Genomic DNA, 19,579 nt, shown 5'->3' with positions numbered 1-19,579 from the left:
GGGAGGATACGAGGCACGGCTGCCACGCACAGACCGCGCACGGAACCGTGCACGTGCACAGCTGCTGGGTCTACTTACACATACGAGCCCATGCTCTGTATTTAGTATATACAGACATACGCTGTACGTAATACTAACCTTTCGCGGAATGCGAGGAGCCGACTCCAAACAACAGTGTAAAAAGACACGAATAAAAACCTGGCTCTGAAAGGACCGTGACCATTTCGGAAGGGGTGATGCTCTCAAGCAGGTGGCCCGTTGCCGGGAAGAGCTATAGGAGTGTTTCCTATAGAAGGAATAACTCAATAAATACTCAATATGGACATAGCGTTTAAAACCGTGTTTCATCCTCCGTTGCTGTTAAGCCCCCATCGGTCCAATACGAACGCCCTGCTGGTAAGTGTCCCAGAACACCGAGCGGGAGGAGGGAAGCCCACAGACACCCACCCCGCCCACGGCGCAGATCCCAGGAGAGAGCGCTCCTGTAAGTGCAAAGTTGAAATACAACAGGAAGGAGAACCGTTTCACGATTAATTCAAAATTTTGAATAAACCTGTTTCTAATGCAGCGGTGCTGGCGTGCAGGATGGGTTAACAGCCTGTTTTCAGCATCTAACTTCGACTTAAGTTTCTCTTGTCCTGCCCAGCAGCCAGGTGCCACCGTGGCCCTCATGTTCCCCCTCAAGTTTTAAATCCACAGCAGGAGGAGCGAACTGCTCCTCGCACCATCAAACGGGTTGCGAGCCAGGCTGCGGGCTTAGGATGCAAGTTTCCTGTTTCTCCGTGCCACTGTGCACCGTTCACCTTCACTTTCGGCATGCCCATCCTTTTCCTCGCTCTCCTTTCGCTACGGCATTTAAAGTAAGAAACTTGAAGATACCACAGTAAAGGCTAAATTTGCAGGAAAGGGTGAATCGAGATTCACGGTCATGATAGGCAGCATGGCCGCAGATGAGGATGTGCAAATCTCTTCAGAAAAACACTATGCAAATGTACCCTGCAAGGAGTCGAGAGCCGTATTTACAGCGCCTGAATTTCCCACGGCGGGGGCCGGCGGGGCGTGGGGCAGGGCAGGCAGCACACCTGCAGCAACCCAGCCGGTTCTGCTTTTAGCCTTTTCTAAAACTGGTCTGGGGGGGTGGGGTTTTTAGCCCTTTTTTTTTAACTGCGCTTCCTTTTCAGACACTCATTCGCATCACTGGGACGAGGACCAAAGCGAAGACCCAGGCAGCCCAGGGAAGAGGCGTCCGGCCGTGGAGATGGCAATCAGGACCAAGTGGGCGGGCGCGACCGTCAGCTGGAACGGGACAGACCCCTTCTTCTGAGGAGTCCCGGCATCTCCCATCGCTGCCGACGCCACCAAACGCTGCGGGCTGGAGGAGAAAAAACGCTTTCACCGATAAAGCAGCCTTTGGCGCCTTGAGCGGGCGCCCTGTTCGGCAAGGCATTACAGCCACTGTGACAGCCGGCGCCGGTGAGGCACGGTCGCTAGCGACCCTGCCTCGCTGCACACATTTTCCAGGTGGTAGGATGCGGGTCCTTCTGCTTCCCACCACAGCTGGCAAAGGAAAGAGGGTGGCAATTTGCTTTCCTCCCATGCCGGGCAGAGACGTTAAAGAAATCAAGGTGTGTCTTAAGAGTGCAGTGGAAGTGAAATCAATACTGAGCATTGACAATACTGTGTGCATCTCATTTATTTAATCCAGTGTGTGCAACTAATTTAGCTGTTTGCAATGAGTAAGGTTTCCTCCCAGCTCTCTGCAGCTGTGACTTCTGCAACCGGGTCACTCTCCTGCTTCAGTGACAGCCGGGGCGCGGACCCCGGCCAGGCTGGCTCACGGAGCTATCCTGCCTCCTGCCCACCGGCGGGGAAGCACAGCTCGTACGTGGGGACCAGGACAAAAGAAAGTCTCATGAGATGCTCCTTGCTGTGAATTCAGCAATTTTACTAACTCTGAGCGTGGCCAAGCCCTGGCATCCTGCGGCAGCTTGGCGGGCGCGGGCAGGGCACATGGCTCCTTGCTCACGTTAACCACTTTCCACTTCCTTTTTTATAGACATCACCCAAAAAAGACCTATTAGTCATACCAAAATGTGTGTTGCTAATGACAACTGTACTGAGAACAATACACCCTTCTGCAAGTGATCCAGAAGTTTGGTTTAAATGATTTGAATTAAAAAAAAAAAAGAAGTGGTTGCAACCATCCTGAGATTCAGCCCGGCCGGGGCAAGGAGCCCGCTGGTTAGCAAGCTAACGTGGCGTCTGCGCTTGTCATTGTCCCCCTTCCTCAATTTCTGCTCAGTTCAGAGCTCCCCCAAGCGCGTGGCATCCCCGCTGCAGAGCCGTGGGTCAGCCGAAGCGCCGCAGTCCCCAGGCACCCGCAGCCCCGGCGACACGGTGACAGGCGTGCCACCGCCACGTGCCGCCCAGGCACGGGCACCGCGCAGAATGGCCTGGGGCGGGGCCGGGAGCCCCCCAAACCTGGGGGGCATCGGCGAGACGGCAGCCCCCAGCACCGGCCGCGGAGCTGCCAGCGCGAGCCAGAGCCAGAGGGTGCTGGCGGGCGAGGGGCAGCCTGCGGGCAGGCAGGAGGGCCCCCCGTGCCCCCGCCCCGGCAGGGCCCCCCAGGCTGGGGAGGCCCCGCTGCCCACCCAGCAGCAGCTGGGGCTGCCCGCGGGGGCCGCGCGTCGGAGCCGGGGACAGGAGGGCGGAACAGAACCCAGGCTAAGGCAGGGGCCCTGCCATGAGCCGCTGCAAGACGGCACTTATTTTAACTGGGGAATACCAGCGTGCGCTTATGCAAACAACGAATTAATAATGAATGAACGAAACCCTGCGGTAAATGCTGACGAAGCTCGGTCACCCAGCGCAACACGGTATATTGTGAGGCTACGTACACCGTATAATAGCTGAACGGGTTACTACGGAGATAAACGGTGCAAAGACGGGCCTTCCAGAGCCGTTTTCCATGGCGAGGCGGCAGCGCCAGCCCTTCCTCCTGCTCCCGACAGGCCATGGCGACGGTCAGCGCGTCTGGCCCTGCCCGCGCCGGCTCTCGCTCGTGCTGCAGAGAGGGGCCCCGGGGCTGCCGGCTCTGCGCCAGCCCATCGCCCTGCCGTGACCGCACCGGCGACTCCGGCCACCGGCGCAAGGTCCGCGGTCCCTTTGGCCACGCCATCGCCCCCAGACCCCCGTCTCCCACTCCGGCCCCTGCTCCCCGTCCCGCTCACAAAACCAGGTGCAGCGAGTGCCCGTCTGATTGCTAAAGGCAGAAAAAGGAAGAGAAACCACGCTGCGCCAGGCTGCAGGAGCACTCGCCCTCGCCGCCTCCCTCGGGCTTTCATCCTTCTGCCCCCACGTCTTCACGTCTCTTTATAACCTTCTTGCAGTGCAGGGCTAAATTTAAGCTGCTGATTTCCCTCAGTGAGAACTGAGCCCTTGTTCATTTCTGTGAGGTAACATCGCGCTTATGGATGCTTTAAAAATAAGAAGCAATAATGACACAATCTGGCTATTAGTCAAACTTGTCTGAAAAACCCCCACGGCTCCGGCACCTCAGAAAGCTCTGTCCTCGTGACAGGACAACAGCTACAAGTCTTCACTCCTAGTCTGGAAATGTCTTTGCAGAAGACAAATAAACCTTGCAACCCCCCCATCCCACAGATGCTCAGGGGTGCTGTCATGCCCTGAAATACAGGAATATTTGGGGGCTCAGGGGCTACCTGGCAAGGAACGCAAGCAACAAGTCCAGACACGCACAAATGAAACTCAGGCCACGCTTTGGCACCTTGCATGAGTGGATCTCAAGGAGGAAACAAGTACCAGAGCCTCTGGCCGCCCGGGCCAAGCTGCAGGGTTCCACCTCCAAGGCAGTCGCAGAAGAAGGAAGGAACGGGATCAGCTCCATGAAAAGCCTTTTGAGGCCACACATCACCTCCGGAGAGAAACTCTCCGTTAACTTCCCTGCAGGGAGGGAAGGTGTCAGCTCTTCCCCACGTGGATGCGCCGGCATCCGTAAGTCCCGGCCGGGCGCTGCCGCTTCCCTCCCAGCCACGCTCCCACCGCCCTCCCCTTCCCGGCCGGCAGCTTCGGGAAGTGGTGGAAACGTCCGTCACCCACGAGGTCCCTCTCCTGCGGGGACCTGGGGGCCGCTGGGCTCTGCAGCTGCAGAGGAGACAAGCAGAGCTCATTTCTCTATCTACCACTGTTTTCCAAATCATCTTTTTACTGCAAATAATTACTCCTACGGCGCAGGCACGGTAACCTACGGCGCTGCATGGAGCCAGGCCGTGGTTATCTCCAGAGACCGGTGTCTTTGCGGCGGAGGATCAATAACCGGGGAAGCCGGTGGCAGCCTCATACCTGTCCGACTCTTACGCGACCAGCTCAGAGTCTGACCTGTGCTTCCCTGTTTATCCCAAGCAGAACAAACGGACTCTATTCAGAGTATCTTTAAACCAGACAACAACCCTCTAAAAACTATTTTGTACGTTATTTATTTAAAACCAGTCTTTGGGGCTGCTAAAAAAAAGCAGGATAGCCACATTCCGACATTTAAAAATATGTATATATATAGCCTAAATAACGTATTTTAAATTACCCTGTATTATTGAAAGCACAGAAAAAAACCATTTTATTTATATAAACATCCACACCGTTCCAGTCTATTTGTGAAAAGGCTCTTATTTTTCCTCTTCCCTATACCGCAGAGTATATAATAAACCACAAACCAAGTAAGAGGTCTTCTCCAAGACCACGCGACTATTCTGGCCTTGTTTTCACGCCCGGCCGTGGGATCGGGGGGAAAAGGACTCAGCGCTCCGGGATGGAGACTAGCATCTCAGCGCCTACGAACTCTGAATCTCTCTCTCAAAAGACACGCTCATATGCCCATGGCAAAGTTTCTCAATAGCTTCTCTGTGTTGCTTTGATATAACCTATAGATAAAAAAGATAGAGGGAAATTTCTCAAAATCTTAGTAACTCGGTAGCCTTTTTCAGTCTATATATTGTATGGCCATATAATTTCTAGAGAAAATGGTACAAACATCTCAACCACGCCATGGCTGAATCTATTAACACTTTTTTCCCCAGCAGTTAGTTATTGAGAGTTTGGCTTTCTGTTGTGAATTCAGTTTTAACGGGAACCGGTTTGGTAAGCCATTGGTGAAGATTTTAAGCGTCATTTTATTCCAAGATGCCAAAATACTGTCATTCTCTGAGAGTGATTTTTTTTTTTAAACTACTCAGTGTAACTCGCAAATGTGCCCTTAGTGCCGTCTGACTTCTAGGGCTCGTGAAGAGACGGCTGTCGTAGGCTTCATTCAGTGCGGTGCTTGGTTCCTATAAAAACTCAGCAGGAATTCAGGTGCTCGCTCCCATTTGTGCTTTCCCGGCAAGAACTGTCCTGGTGAGGTCCACCCTACGATCTCGTCAATCTGTCCCTTACAAAGCGCGAGGCCTTTTCGTTACACCCGAATGCACGGTGCGTTATTGAATGGTTTCTCAAAATAGCAAAGGAAAACGACCTGTAAAACCCTGTCAGGAGAACTGTATACAGAAGGATTTTTTCTCATTTCTTGGCCTGTGCCATCTCGCAGGGTTTAACAGAACTTCACAAACATGAGGAAAAAAATCAGAGTTCAGCTAATAAGGCACTTTCTTTTTAATGAAAGTTGAGTACAGATAGTGCCTTAATTGAAAATTTTGCAAGGCCTGGAGTCAAGAGCGAGTCACACAGCTGCACGTCCTAAAGGACCTTTGATAACAACACCACTTCAGCGGAGTGTTACAAATGCTCAACGCGGGCGTCTCGGAAGGAAGCACGGCTCGTTTAAGGACAAGCAGCCTCGGAGCCAAATTGCAAGGAGAACTCCTGGGAAAATAACAGATGTGAGCAAAACGTGCCCGTTTTGCTGACGGGGGAAATAACCTTGTGTGATGGAGCTCCTTTCTGGTCACCCTGACTGGAAATGCTGCCCTGGGCACCGGGCAGGATTCCGTCCGACAGGCGAGAACTGCCTCCAGGCCGGAGCGGGCAGAGCCACGACATCCCGGCGGCCGGATGAGGGTAGATGGAGGAGCCTACGCACAAGCGCGCCTGTTGCAGGGTGACCCCAGCACCTCCAAGCAAGCACTCCTCTTTATTCCTCAACCTTGCTATAACAGGAGAGGGTGTGGGGACATTCCCGTCCCGAGACCGCGCTGTCTCCACTTCTCCCGTGTCCCTGGCCCAGAAGATGTTGGCAGTACCCCGTTGTTCTCCCCAGACCCCCTCTCTGGGGAAGGAGCACAGCCCGCCTTCTCTCCCCGGCGGTGCCGGGGCAAAGCCCGGACTGACGCTCGCTCGCTCCAAGTCCCGTTTCGGAGCAGCCCCAAGCACCCTTGCCGCTCCTCCCGCGCTCCCCCTGCTCCCGTCCCCGCGCCCGGCTCCCCCAGCGCGCGCCGCCCCGGGCAGGACCCCGCTCCGCCGCCGGCCCCGGCGCAGCCCTGCACCGGCCGGCCCCGCGCCAGCAGCCACGCGCGGCCCAGGGGCGGCCCTGCGCCCCGCCCGCCGCCACCTCCGCTCGCCCGCGGGGCTGCCCGCGGAACCGGCACCCAGACCGCCCCGGCACCCAGGCCGCCGCGGCCAGCGCCGGGCGCTCGATGACGGCGGGCGGCTCCGCTTCCCCGCGCAGCCGCCCCGCCCCGGTTCCCGCCGCCGCCGCCGCCGCCGCCGCCCGGCGGAGGCCCCGCCCGCCCGGAGCATGCCGGGAGCGGGGCGGAGGCCGCGCGCAGCCGCCGCTTGCGTCAGCGCCGCCTCCTCCTCCTCGTCCTCCTCCTCCTCCTCCTTCTCCTCCTCCTCCTCCCGCGGCGGCCCGATGGTGGTGGCGGCGGCGCGGCGCGATGAGCCGCCCGTCCTCCGCCGGCCCCGGCGCTAGCAAGCCCTGCGGCAAGCAGCAGCACGCCCCGTCCCCCGCCGTGCCCGCCGCCGTCCTTCCGGGTCCCGGCGGGGCGTCTCCGCCGCCTCCCCCCCCCCCTCCTCCTCCTCCCCCCCCGCCGCAGCAGCAGCAGCAGCAGCAGCATCACGAACTGACCTCGCTCTTCGAGTGCCCGGTCTGCTTCGACTATGTGCTGCCGCCCATCCTGCAGTGTCAGGCCGGGCATCTGGTCTGCAATCAATGCCGGCAGAAGCTGAGCCTCTGCCCCACCTGCCGGGGCTCCCTCACCCCCAGCATCAGGAACCTGGCCATGGAGAAGGTGGCCTCGGCTGTGCTCTTCCCCTGCAAGGTAAGGGGGGGTTGGCAGGGGGACGGGGATGGGGGGGGGTCCGGGCGGCCCGGTAGGGCCGCCCGGACCGCCCCCCCATCCCCGTCCCCCTGCCCTCTGTCTTAAGGCTTTCCCCACCAGCCCCTTTCCCCCGAGGAGAAGGCGAGGGGGGCAGCGCGGTGGTCACAAGAAGGGAGAAAAACTTCTTTTCTGGGTGGCGAAGTTCGGGTGTTGGCGGCTCGCAGTCGTGTTACGTCCCCTCCGCAAGAAGCGCAGCGGAAAAGCTTACCCGTTTGGGTGTTTCGGTATAAACAGGGCCTTGAAGCGTGGGGTTTTTTAACGGCAAAGAACCGCGCGATGCTCTCTCAGCCCCCAAAACTAAACAATCTCGCGCTTCCAGCACCCTGCGAACCAGCTGGGGTAGGTACGGCGTCGGGTTCGGCCGTGTCTGCGCCGGCCTCGGATTTTGCACGCTGAGCAGACCGAGGAGGGGAGAACAGACTGATGCAGAATTTCCCAATGGGCTTATGTCTCGTCTTCATTGCTAGCTTGATGCAGAAATATTGCCGCTTACGAGGAGACTGTCGAAGGTTCATCCAACGTCAGCAATAGCCGGTTCACTTGGCAGTTTGTAGAAGGTGCTGATTTCTTGGCGCTTACAATAATGCCCACGCTGAAGATACCCCAGGGGTCTGCTCCCGCAACAGCACGTGGGACTCGTCCAGAGCCACTGCAGGCAGCAAAGCTGTAGCTCTGCAAAGTCCTCGTTTTCTGTTGGTCCGTGTCCCCTTCCTCCCTTTATTTCTTGCCCACGAAGAACAGAAAAGGAGGCGCTTGCTGGCCTCCATTAGCCTGTTTCATGGGTCTGCAGGTTTCTAAAGTAAAATAAGGTGATGGGAGTGCCACCAGCCTTTAAAAGCAAAACTTCTAATGATGCTTTCTAGTTCACTGAAAATCCTGCTCTAAATTTTGTCCTAGTATTTGGCATAATCAGTAGATACAAAGGCTAGGCCTTCCTCCCCCCCCCCCTCCCCCCCCAGTTATTTTAACCTATGCTGATGCTCAGTCTTAAAAAAAGTGTTTTATGGAGGTAGCAGAAATTCTGTTCGTGTCTCTCTCGTTAGTTCTCTGCAGCCCTCCTTTGGAAGGGCGGGGGCTGGTAAGCTGTCAGGTCAGTAATTACAGCTGAATTACTCTTTTTTCGAGTCTGTTCTGTCTCAGCGCTATTTCAAGTATTCAGATTAAACATTTAAGTGAGTTTTCTATTTGCAAGAACTAGGTGAACTGCTCTGAAGTGCATATCCTTCCCCATGGACATTTACCAGGACGGCAGACACGTACCCGCGGGCAATGCTGAGCGGGTCCTTTTTATGCCTTCCTGGAGCCCCTCGATGGAGCTCATACCTCCGTAATGTCGAAAGCACTTTAAAACCACAGGCTGAAGCGATGGAGGGACAGATACAGGAACTGCTGGAGCCGTCGCTGATGTGGAATACGAGAAGAAAGTTTTAAAATACAGAGCTGTCCGTGGTGAGGTGGAGGGCCGTGGTCAGGCTGGCACTGGGACTGATGGAGCCGGCGCGGGCACTGCCGGTCTCCGAGGCGGGCGCTGCCAGGCTCCAGCGGCACGTGGCAAGCTTTCCGGCGAGAGTTGCGAGCAGGCACTCGCCACCTCTGCCTGGAAAAGCCAGTCCCTAGCAGCAGCTTTCCCCGGCCAGCCCGCAGGAGCATCGTTAAGGATGCGCAGGGAGTAACGGCACCTCCAGAGCGAACCGTCCGTGTCGACTCCTGCAGCACGGCGAGAGCCCCGTCTGCGTCAGGGGGCTGGCTGGGTCACAGGATGGGACGGCTGTCGGCGTCTCGCAGAGCTTTTGATAGCGTGGGGCTGTTTCACCGCTCACCCGTGAATGGGGGTTAACCTCTCGGTGGCAACGACAGATGGAGCGCAGTGGTGGGACGCAGGTCCTCTCTGCTGAACGCAGCAACAAGTGCGGCGAGCCACACGCCCAGCTGTGACCCAGCCTGAGCCCAGGGGAATACAAACAGACAGTGCAGGTTTTGCACTGAAATGCTGGCCTAGTTCTCGTTTTGTAAAGTGTCTCGTCGGTCTCATCTGCGACAGCTGGTACTCCCTGCTTGTCCTAAAGGAAACGGATGCATCCAGGCTGGAGCAGCTCCCCGGACCAGAGCCCTCGCAGCCCTTCGTTGCACGGAGGTGCAGCTCTGCTGCCCGCAGGGTGCCAGTCTGTCCAGCAGCCGAACCACTGGGCAGGACTCCTGCATGCTTGTCCTCACGCATTGCGGGTAAACAAAGCATGAGAGAAGGAAGAAAAAGCCTACAGACTCTTCCCCGTAAAGAGGAGAGGATAAGACATTCCTAACTTTACCTGTCAGATGTTACTTTACTCACTTGGCTGCAGAAAGGTTTCTTAAGCCCGTAATTGATGGGATTGGCTTCTTCACCCCCTGAGGTTTGGCTTCTCCATGGGTAGAGGAGTAAGCACCAACAGAGGAGTATGTCTACGAACACCGCCCACCCCGTGCCCCCTCGGGAGAACTGAACAGCGATCCCTGCGTCTGTCGGGCAAGTTCTGGTTCGGGTGTGTCAGCTGTAAACATTTCTCCAGTTGGGCAGTCTCTAAATATAAGTAAGAAGAAGGCAGCTAGCATGTCAACCAGTTAAGAAAACAGCATTTCCAAAAATTCCTCCAAGTATTACTCCTGTGGTTGACATCACGCTTTTCAAAGCAGCAACTTGGAGAAGGAGGGATGCTGGCGAGGTTTGCAATGGCTGAAGCGAGCGCTGGGGATCAGGCAGCTCAGTGTCTTGCTTATGGGACTGGGAGAGTTTTGGCTCTGACCTGGTGGTGGTTTGGCGGTCTCTGCAGTAACCCAAGGTGCAGGTCTGTGCTGGTCGGCGTGTTGGAGGCTGCCGCTGCAGCAGGCAGGAGCCCGTAGACTGGGCTTGTGCTGGCTCAGGGCTTGGTTTGGTTTCTTGGTACAGTGCCTGCAAGCCAGTTCAGAGCTGGGAGAGCTGGAGAGGGACCGAACCAGCAGCGGTCGGAGTGCCGCACCTCGCAGCTGCACGGCGAGATCCTAGTGCAGGCAGGAGCCCTGGGCCACGGCGCACGGGAGGGGACGGCTGGGGCAGCGCAGGGGGTGGCGGCAGCCCCTGGCCCCAGCTGCGTGCAGGGGAGCTGGGCGGCGCTGCCGGCAGGATGCCGAGTTCCCCTGCGCCACGCTGCCACGGTCACACGTGTGCCTGTGAGTTGCCTAACTCGGACCTGCGGAGCCGAAAACACGGCACTCGCGGAGCCCCACGTCCCAGACCACGCTGCGGTACGACCCGTGCGGGAACGTGCGTCCTCCCTGCGCGCCAGCGTCCGCTCGCGAGCCCTCCGCCCCCCCTCGTCGGGCACCCAGAAGCTCCTTGCGGAGGCAGAGGTGTAAGTAAGTCTCTGCTCCTCTTCCCTCACACACCCTCTCTTTTATGTGGATTTTTTCTGCCGTGAGCAATTCCTGCTCTGCTGCTTTCACTGTTCCCAAGAGCTGCGAAGTGAAATTAGCACACGTTGTTTTTCACTTTCACTTCTTGGGCCCAGAAACAGCAGCGGACTGTCAGGGCTGTAATTCTCAGTCGGTGCTTAGGTGGGCCGCAGGCAGCCAGCGGGGAGGTGACCCACCTCGGTGGTGGGTGCCCGTCGGGTGCTGCAGCAGCACCGGGGGTTCGGCAAGAACCGCCCCACCGCAGCTGCGCACACCAGCCCACCGCGCGCCAGGGCCTGGCCCTGGTCTGACTCGCCTTGGTTCTCACCGCGTTAAGAGAACCTGACGTAAGCTTTGGGGGTGGGGGAGGACATTAGAGCTCCAGAAAATGTGAAAGAACAAATAGAGATGGTGGTCTGTCCGGAGGAGGTCCCTGAGCTTCTAGCGATAACTGTGGATGGTACTTGAAATAAATAGGACTGAGACACGACAGAGCCGACAGAAAATGGGGATTTGGTGTTGCCCATGGCTACAGCTGCTTTGAGGGTTATTCTTAAAATGCTTTAAGAAAGAATTACAGTTATTGCATCTCTGCACTTTACAGGGCTTCTGGAAAAAATTCTATAGGAGGATTTAAATCTTAAAGTCACAGGAAAGTTACTGAAAATATAAAACACCTTTTAGTGCTCTAAGCAATCTGCAGAAGATAAAATGCACATCATAAATACACTCAAACTCCTAATTAATGAATGCCAAAAGGAATTAGTTATTTTCTTTCATCTTTTAAATAAGTGCAAGCGGAAAATAATTCAAAGGTGCTATCTAGCTAAGCTGACTTAATTTGGATATAGGTCCTTCTGTATCTTTGTGGTTTTTGTCCAATACTGGCTATGAAAGAAAATAAATCTTATTAATTTGAGGCTGCATGAAGAGACACCAGACTCCGTTTTCACAGCAGGGTGCGAGATACGCCGTGATCGTCAGCTGCTAAACTTGGACCTGGCTAACTGAGCAGCGTAGGGTGGGAGAGGCGTTTCTCAATTTAACCGCTTCATCCAAAGTCTACGGGAAAGCAAGCAGAGTTGTGAGTGTTCCCTGTTGTCATCGCAGAACTGCCGTCCTCACGTAACCACGAGTGTTAGCTGACATCTGTGCCCTGCCGTGTTTTGCTAGCCTTTTGTGCTGGGACTTGACAAACAGAGGTGTTTGTGCTTGAGTGATCTTGGCATGGCCGTGGAAATGATGTGGGACCAGCGCTCCTCATCTGCCCTGTGTAAAACTGTAGGCAGTTCCTGCTTGCGTTTCAGTTTACAGTAGAACTCGCCTCCGACGTACGCGGGCAAAAACTAGCCCAGCACCAAGGAAAGAATATCCAACAGCGAATTCGGTGTTTGTTTACACGCTGATAGCAGCCCGGTTGGGCAGCTATATGGATGGCATTCAGCAACGTATAATAGGGAAAAAGAAAACAAACAAACAAAAACCCCCCAAAACTTCTGCATAGGTACACCAGTGAATTCTCAGTGCTGTGATTAATTCAACCTAACAGTAAGTTTTACTTATAATAAAGGAAATTACTTTTCTAGTTATTACATACATTACAAAAATCTAAGTACAGGGGGCTTGATTTTTCGGGGGTTTGAAACCCCATTCTTGCCAGCTTTCCTAGAAGTGGTGATGCTCTGCGTCTTGGAAGCTAGGACAGATACCTCGCACGAAGCGTCTTCCAAGATCCTTTAACACAGTAACTGGAGATACTGCCATGTTTCAGAGTTTCCAGATGCTTCTGGTCCTTTTGAAGAAAAGTGAATCCAGTAAATCCATTGTACTGTACTCTTACACTTTGCTTTGCAGAAAGAAATTGAAAGTCTTCCTGTGCCTCACAACCAACACTTTGGATTTAAAAAGGGGAAGGCATAGTGAGACTGTATATAAACTGAGAAGTCATAAAAATACCAGAACTAATCGCTTGCTTTAATTTTCTTTAGACTGGTGGTAGGAGGTAGGCAGAACCGCTCTATGTCCTTAGACCACTGCTGCACCATCAGTTCAAGGGAAACATGATGGGTTTTCCATGTAAGCAAAAAAACTTGCAAACAGAAATTGCACGTTCATGTAATTATTGTATACAAACTTACTCCTCTGTATTGTCCGATGCTGCCTCTACAGCCTCTTTAGAGCTTTACTTTAATTTAAAAACAGAATTGTCATTTTAAAGATTTTAAGCAATATACTAAACCTAATAAGGTCACACTTCCTATTTCCAAGACATAGTAGACTCTAATAAAGCGGTGGGGTTTTTTTCTGATTAAAAATGCACGTTTATTTTGTTTTTAACTGAACAGACATCCCTTACACATGGGGGTCTGCTTACGTCACCCTCCCTGCACACGTACATAGAGCCTGCACGCTCCACATGAAATGACACAACGCTCTCTGGTCCTTTCCCAGGTGAGCCCTAACAGCAGACCCGGCACTGCCGGCAGAGCAGAGTTCATAAACGTGCTCTGCCAGGCAGCTGGCTGCGGCCTGAGCCGGCTTCCTCAGCGGTGCGAGGCTCTGGAAGGCACAGAGGCTTGCCGTTTTCTGGGCTGGACCTCGCTGTGCGTCCCGGCGGGAGCTCCCTAGGATCTCCGCTAGACTGGGCTGCGCATCTGTACCAAGCTTGGTGAATGCTTCGGAAGGCTGGAGGGATCTTAAAAGCAGGGACAGACGTTTTACAAGGCACTGGAGGAAGGAGAGGCACGAGAGGGTCTCGGTCCTCACTGGGTCCCTGAACACTGCTGATGCACATACAGGAGCAGGCAGGCCTCTTCGTTCCAGAAGCGTTATTTGTATCTCAAGCTACTTGTATACCAGAGAGAGAGTCTGCTGGCTAGAGCAGGAGGGATTTGGACTTGGCAGTCTATTCCCAGCTCTGCTACTGATTCCCGTGTCGCTTCAGACAAGTTACTTTAATCCTCTGTCCCTGCCTGCCTTCATTTACAGGGCTGGTAATACTGCCCTGCCTCTGCTGAGCACTTTCAAGCTTAACTGATGTTTTCTGAATGCTTTAGGACACTCAGAAAGCTATCCTGTCGAAGTGAAGTTCAGAGCAGCACACCGAGAGTGACGTACAAGGCAAAAACACGGCATGCTAAGTCATGTATATGGTGATGAGCTCTGAGCTGACTGTTTCCTCTTAGGAAAGAGAATACAGTGCTAATAAACGACTGTGAAAACAAGTACATAATAGTTTCCAGCATGGAATACTAGAAATGATGAGAAGGGCAATGAAAAGCAGAAGACAGTCACGCCAGCCCAGGCATTAGTGTCACACCTGCACTGTTAACACCGTGTGCGGCCCTGGCTCCCCGTCTCAAGGCGGACACAGTAGAAGTGGAAAAGGTGCACAGGCCAAGTAGCCGAAAGGCATCGTATAACCTGTACGCAGGGAGAGACGAAGCAGGCTTTTGAGGGGTATGATAAAGATCAATGAAGCTGCCAAGCAGCACGAAGATGGCAAGTCAGTTTTTGCTGTTCTCCCATCATTGGTAGGGCTCCTCACCAAATGAAACCCACAGTGACGGTTGGGGAGCACACAAAAGCGGGCACTTCTCACAGTGAAGGGCGAAGCCACCACTATTTGCTCATCTTGTTTTGTACGCTCTCACTTCTATAGTCACCATTGGTTGCTTTTGCATAGACATCTGGTTTCGCCCAACCAGCAGCTCTTATATCATACTAATTTTGTTAATGAGGTTAGACTCGGAGCTGCTCTTCAACAGATTGCATGATGGAAGTGTTAACGGGGGTATGAACGTGGGAAGAACAGCCGGGCGCTGGGGCTGGAAGCGTACGTGTACCTGGGTCGCTGTGCTACGCGGCAGGGCAGCAAGCATGGCGGACCGCGCGTTTGCCGTGGTGGGGCTTCTGCCTTTGGCAGGAGGACGCCTTGTTCCACTGCAGCGCCCTGCAATAAAGCCATTAGCAGAGGATTAAGCGGCAGGGGCAGACACAGTAAGTGAAGGCTCACGTTAACTCTTTATGGCTTATAAAACAAGCTCCTCCAGAAGTACAAGGTCGAGTTTCTGTCACACTATTCCTAGCGCAGTATTCCTAGTGTTCACAGCATGGGTGATTTGCATCTTGGGCATTTAACGCTTTGAGCTGAAACTTCTTGCACACATATTAGCCCAGAAATAATCACTTATACCTTGGTTGTATCTGTCCCCAAGGAAGTGTCACAGTGTCCGTAAGCAGCCATGCATACATGTTGTAACCTGCGTGATAGTGTTAGCCGTGGTGTTGGTATCGCTACGGATACCTACAGACCGGGGAAGCTGTGCTCTTGGGGAGAATAGGAGAGACTTTTTTCTCTCTATGGAGGTAGCTTGAAAGCAATATGGTCAGCGTGGACAACTGAACTGACTAGAAAAAGGAAAAGCATCCCTGGTCGTTTAAAGCAAATTAACCCTCTAGTGCGCCCAATGACATTACGAGAAGTTAGATGGTACTTAATTGTGCACTAGCTTTCTGCTCAGTGAAAACCTGTCCTCTCTCTTTCCACTTCTCACAACCGCAGGGCTGAAACTGTTCCAGTGTTTAAAAAAAGCTGTGGGGAATCTGCATTTGAATTTAATGGAAGTGCTTTTGCTCTGTGATGGTAATAAGGTACATCTATTAAAAATACTTCACTCTAGTAACTGTTTGCTGAAACTAGAATCCTTTGTTCTTTTTAAAGAAAAGAAAAATCCAAACCAGGACCACTTCAGCTGATCTGGACCGATCAGATCTAACTACAACAGCAAATCTAACTACAGCTCAGCCTTACAAACCATTTTATCTAAGTGCTTGCATTAGAAAAAAAAACCAACCACAAAAGACAAGAAGAATCCATTTTTAAGTGGAAACAAAAATAAGTAGAGCTCAGCTCTGAACCCAGGGCTAAATAGAAGTATCTAATGTAAAATTTGCAATGAGAACAAGAGTTCTGGTTGATCACCAGTGTTTCCAGTTGACAGGTGGGAGTGGCAAACACTAGTGCTGGTGCCTTTCCTGACGGCTTGTATTTGGTCTTTTTCCAGTACGCCACAACAGGCTGCTCTCTGACACTCCATCACACAGAAAAGCCAGAACACGAAGACATCTGTGAGTATCGTCCCTACTCCTGCCCGTGCCCTGGTGCCTCCTGTAAATGGCAGGGATCCTTGGAAGCCGTGATGTCCCACCTCATGCATGCCCACAAAAGCATTACCACCCTTCAGGGAGAAGACATCGTTTTTCTTGCCACAGACATTAACCTTCCAGGGGCGGTTGACTGGGTGATGATGCAGTCGTGCTTCGGTCACCACTTCATGCTGGTGCTGGAGAAACAGGAGAAGTACGAAGGTCACCAGCAGTTTTTTGCCATCGTGCTGCTCATCGGCACCCGTAAGCAAGCGGAGAACTTTGCGTACAGACTGGAGCTGAACGGCAACCGCCGCCGGCTGACCTGGGAGGCGACGCCCCGCTCCATCCACGACGGGGTGTCTGCGGCCATTCTGAACAGCGACTGCCTAGTTTTTGATACGGCTATAGCACACCTTTTTGCTGACAACGGAAACCTCGGCATTAACGTGACTATTTCTACGTGTTGTCCGTGATGTATTTGCGTAGCTAGCAAAACCTAGGCTGTCTGGACATAGTGCTTTACATTCACCAAGGGTTTTCTTTTTGTTCTGTTTTTTTAAAATGATACTCAACTATGTCATCGTGTATGCTAAGATTCCTAACTAGCCAACATTTTTAACTTCGGAGAGAAAAGGAACAAGAGTGTCCTGTAAGTAATATGAGTGGGAAAAGGTCTTTTTAAATTCTTGGGTGCCTTAGGAAGATTCCCCACACAGAGTCACCTTTTTTAATTTAATTGTATTTTATTTAAAGAGTGCTTCCATTAGACATGTGGCTTAAGAGACTTGAAGGACTGCATTCCTGTTTGGAGTGCACCTAAAAGCCCTTTCAGCAGGAACACAGACTTGCTCTCTCGCTGGTGAGCTTTAGTAGCAGTTTTTAGGAGGTAGGAAAGGAAAGAAATCCAAGCAACCTCTCACAAGAGAAGTTGTGACTCAGAGGGGAACAATAGGTACTTCAGCGTTGATACTCCATTTCCTGCTACCTTATTAAAAAGGGATGGGCATTGGATCCTTTGCTGCGTTTTTAAAAGAAAAAAGGGGAGGAGGGACTGGGGTAAATCCAAGCGTGGCAGGTTTCACAGACCCTGGGAATTGCCGGCTCCTGTCCGTTTTAGGGGGATCAGTGAGCCCAGCACACGGCACAGCCACTCACAGGTACAGCAAAAGCAGGAGGCACACATCTAACGTATCTCAAACAGCTAGAGCCAATAATATAGAAATATACGCGAGCTGTCCACATGCAGCTTCCCTTGGAGACATACTTGACTATTGATTATCGTAGAAGACTAATAATATAGCAAGAGCTTTATGGCCAGTGTCGCGTCATTTGCTATTTAAGTTTTGTTGCCATATTTACTTTTATTTTGTAATAAATATTTTGCAAAAACTACACTGCATAGCATGCTGTGCTAACATGCGTGTGCGTGGCAGCAGCTGCTGCTTCCCGGTTACTTTGCCCGCTCTGCCTCCCCCGGCAGCGGCTAGCTCACCCAGGCTCGCCGCAGGGCCTGAGCGGGCGCTCGCCCTGCCGCCTCCCAGCCCTGCTGCCAGGGAGGGCCACTCTGCAGCACAAGCAGGAGAACCGGGTGGGGATTTGAGTCCCAGGGGCAACAGGGACAGCCTGACTCACGCAAACTGAAATCACGGTCTGTCACTGAAGCTGAATCTGCCTGCAGCTCCCCCTCCGCGACCAGAACTTTCTGTCTGAATTACTCAAGAAAAATACTAGCTCCGCATATGGCTTTGCTGAATATTAAGATGTTTGCCATTTGGAAGAGGCAATGGGTTGTGAAGTGATACAGTCCGCTGAGTTATTCAGCGGTAGGAAGCCTCAAGATAGTGGAAAGCTACACGTAAAGTGACAGATGAAGCTTGGCGTGAATAAATATAATACATAGGGAGGAAAAACAGTCCTAACTGCATCCCTCCAGGGAAGAGCTCTTTGGAGTTATGACAGAGCCCTGCGCAAACGTCACCCAGTGCCTGGTAGCAGTCCCCAGAAAAAGCGCACCAGAGAATGACAAGGGCCGCATCAGCGAAGGGAAGCTTGTTCTGGCCTTGACAATTTCGAAGTGACCACGGAAAAAAACCTCCCAAGGAATTACTGTGATCTTTTCATATCCACTTCCTGTAAAGATCCTGCATTTGATCTCATTTACACTGCGCTGGCAGAACTCCAGCAGCATCAGCCGAGTGCACTAATTTACTCCTGCTTAAGCAGGATCAAAGTCAAGCTCTGGCTCTGACAGGCGTTAACACCTGTGCTTTCAGCAGAACTCGTTAAGCAAGAATTCCTAAGGATTTGATTCATTTTCCCATATTTCAGCAACATTTGTAGCAGAAGATAATTTTTCTTACTGACAGTTGGGACATAAGAGCTTTTTTGTGTAAAACAAAACTCTGAAGCATGTCTTTGATTATAGCAGGATTAATGAAATTAATTACTCCAGTGTTGCCTATAAGCCACATTAGATAATAACCCACGTTGTTTCATTAGGTCTTCCCACACCATTCAGTTCTGAAGGAATGGCAAACTTTTGTGTATCTCACAGCAAAAAAACCCCAACACCCAGTATCTTTTCTGACTGAAACTGAATTTAGGATAAGGAATACCTCAGCTGGTACTGCCAAAAAGTGACGTGTTTCCTCTTCAGATCAGTGAATGAACAGGTGACAATCGTTCCACCGCTGGATGCAAGTGTTTCAGGTTTTCTTCCCCACGCAGCTGGTACGACTTTGCGAGGGTGATATCTGAGGGCCAGAGGCAGGAGAGGCTTGCAGGACACCGGCACCTTGCCAAGGGAAGTAGCAGCACATCAGTAAATGTGTGAAAGTTCCTCAAAATATTCAGAAAAAAGTTACTGAGGCCAGCCTGGTTTTCTTAACAAAACTCCTGACCACCACCAAAGCAACCCGACTTTGAAATGGACGGTGAAACGTGCCCGGAGAAAACTCTGCCCAGGAGCCGGCAGCAGCGAGGGAGCCGCAGCAGGCAGGCCTCCCTGCCGCGGGGAGCTCTCCCACCGCCTGGCCAGGCTACCGCCAACGGCACGCACCCAACGGCCCCGCTCGGCTGCGCTCCAGCACCGCCTGGGAGCGGTCACCTGCGGAAGGCAATACGAGCGACCAAGAGTTGTGCCTATGAAGCAGATTTTCTGTTGAGCCGCTACACTGTATTGTTGGCAGTTCTCCCTAAAAACAATTTCCACTTTAAACGAAGAAAAATGCAAAAACTCCCAGGGACCGATGAGTTTATAGCAAGAGTACAGCACAGATTGAGTGGTTCCCGCCTGCGGCTGTGCCAGTGGCGGCTGCGTGCTGTTAGGACAGGCACTCGCCTCCACCCACGCCGCAGCACTGCGAAAGCTGTGGCGATACCAGGGTCTGCACCAACCGAGCACGGAAGCAACCTGCCAGGACCCCAGTGCTATGGGGAGCTCTCAGCACCAACGCCAGTGGGCAGCGTGTCCAAACGCTGCACTAACGCCACTGCCTGCACCTCAACACATTCTTTCCATTTTTAAAAATGAGTAAGACTTACTTATTTTATTGTAGAACTCGTGACCTTGTAAGACAACTGGAAATTCTTATACAAAGTCCAGATAATGTAGCACATATGCGTTGTCCTAAGGTGAATCTAAAGCCTGCGCTTGTTTGCAAACGAAGTATCTGAAGAAAATTGCCTTCTTTTGT

General features: G+C 52.8%; 1 protein-coding gene and 1 long non-coding RNA gene across 2 annotated transcripts; one reads left to right on the top strand and one right to left on the bottom strand.

Moving 5' to 3' along the window:
• The first annotated feature begins 6,786 nt into the window (after nucleotides 1-6,786).
• SIAH2 (siah E3 ubiquitin protein ligase 2) lies at nucleotides 6,787-17,276 on the top strand. The gene is made up of 2 exons (XM_075506713.1): nucleotides 6,787-7,268; nucleotides 15,800-17,276. Exons 1-2 carry the CDS (start codon nucleotides 6,885-6,887, stop codon nucleotides 16,355-16,357), a joined length of 942 nt encoding a protein of 313 aa, XP_075362828.1. The 5' UTR covers nucleotides 6,787-6,884; the 3' UTR covers nucleotides 16,358-17,276.
• LOC142412078 (uncharacterized) lies at nucleotides 12,362-18,615 on the bottom strand. Its single transcript, XR_012776364.1, has 3 exons — nucleotides 18,500-18,615; nucleotides 14,579-14,685; nucleotides 12,362-12,525 (listed from the first exon to the last, which is right to left on the bottom strand). It is a non-coding gene; the product is annotated as an uncharacterized LOC142412078 (long non-coding RNA).
• Nucleotides 18,616-19,579: the final 964 nt, after the last annotated feature.

This window comes from Mycteria americana, chromosome 7, assembly GCF_035582795.1.
Source record: "Mycteria americana isolate JAX WOST 10 ecotype Jacksonville Zoo and Gardens chromosome 7, USCA_MyAme_1.0, whole genome shotgun sequence".
Taxonomy (NCBI): domain Eukaryota; kingdom Metazoa; phylum Chordata; class Aves; order Ciconiiformes; family Ciconiidae; genus Mycteria; species Mycteria americana.
This window is presented reverse-complemented; position numbering and strand designations above follow the sequence as displayed.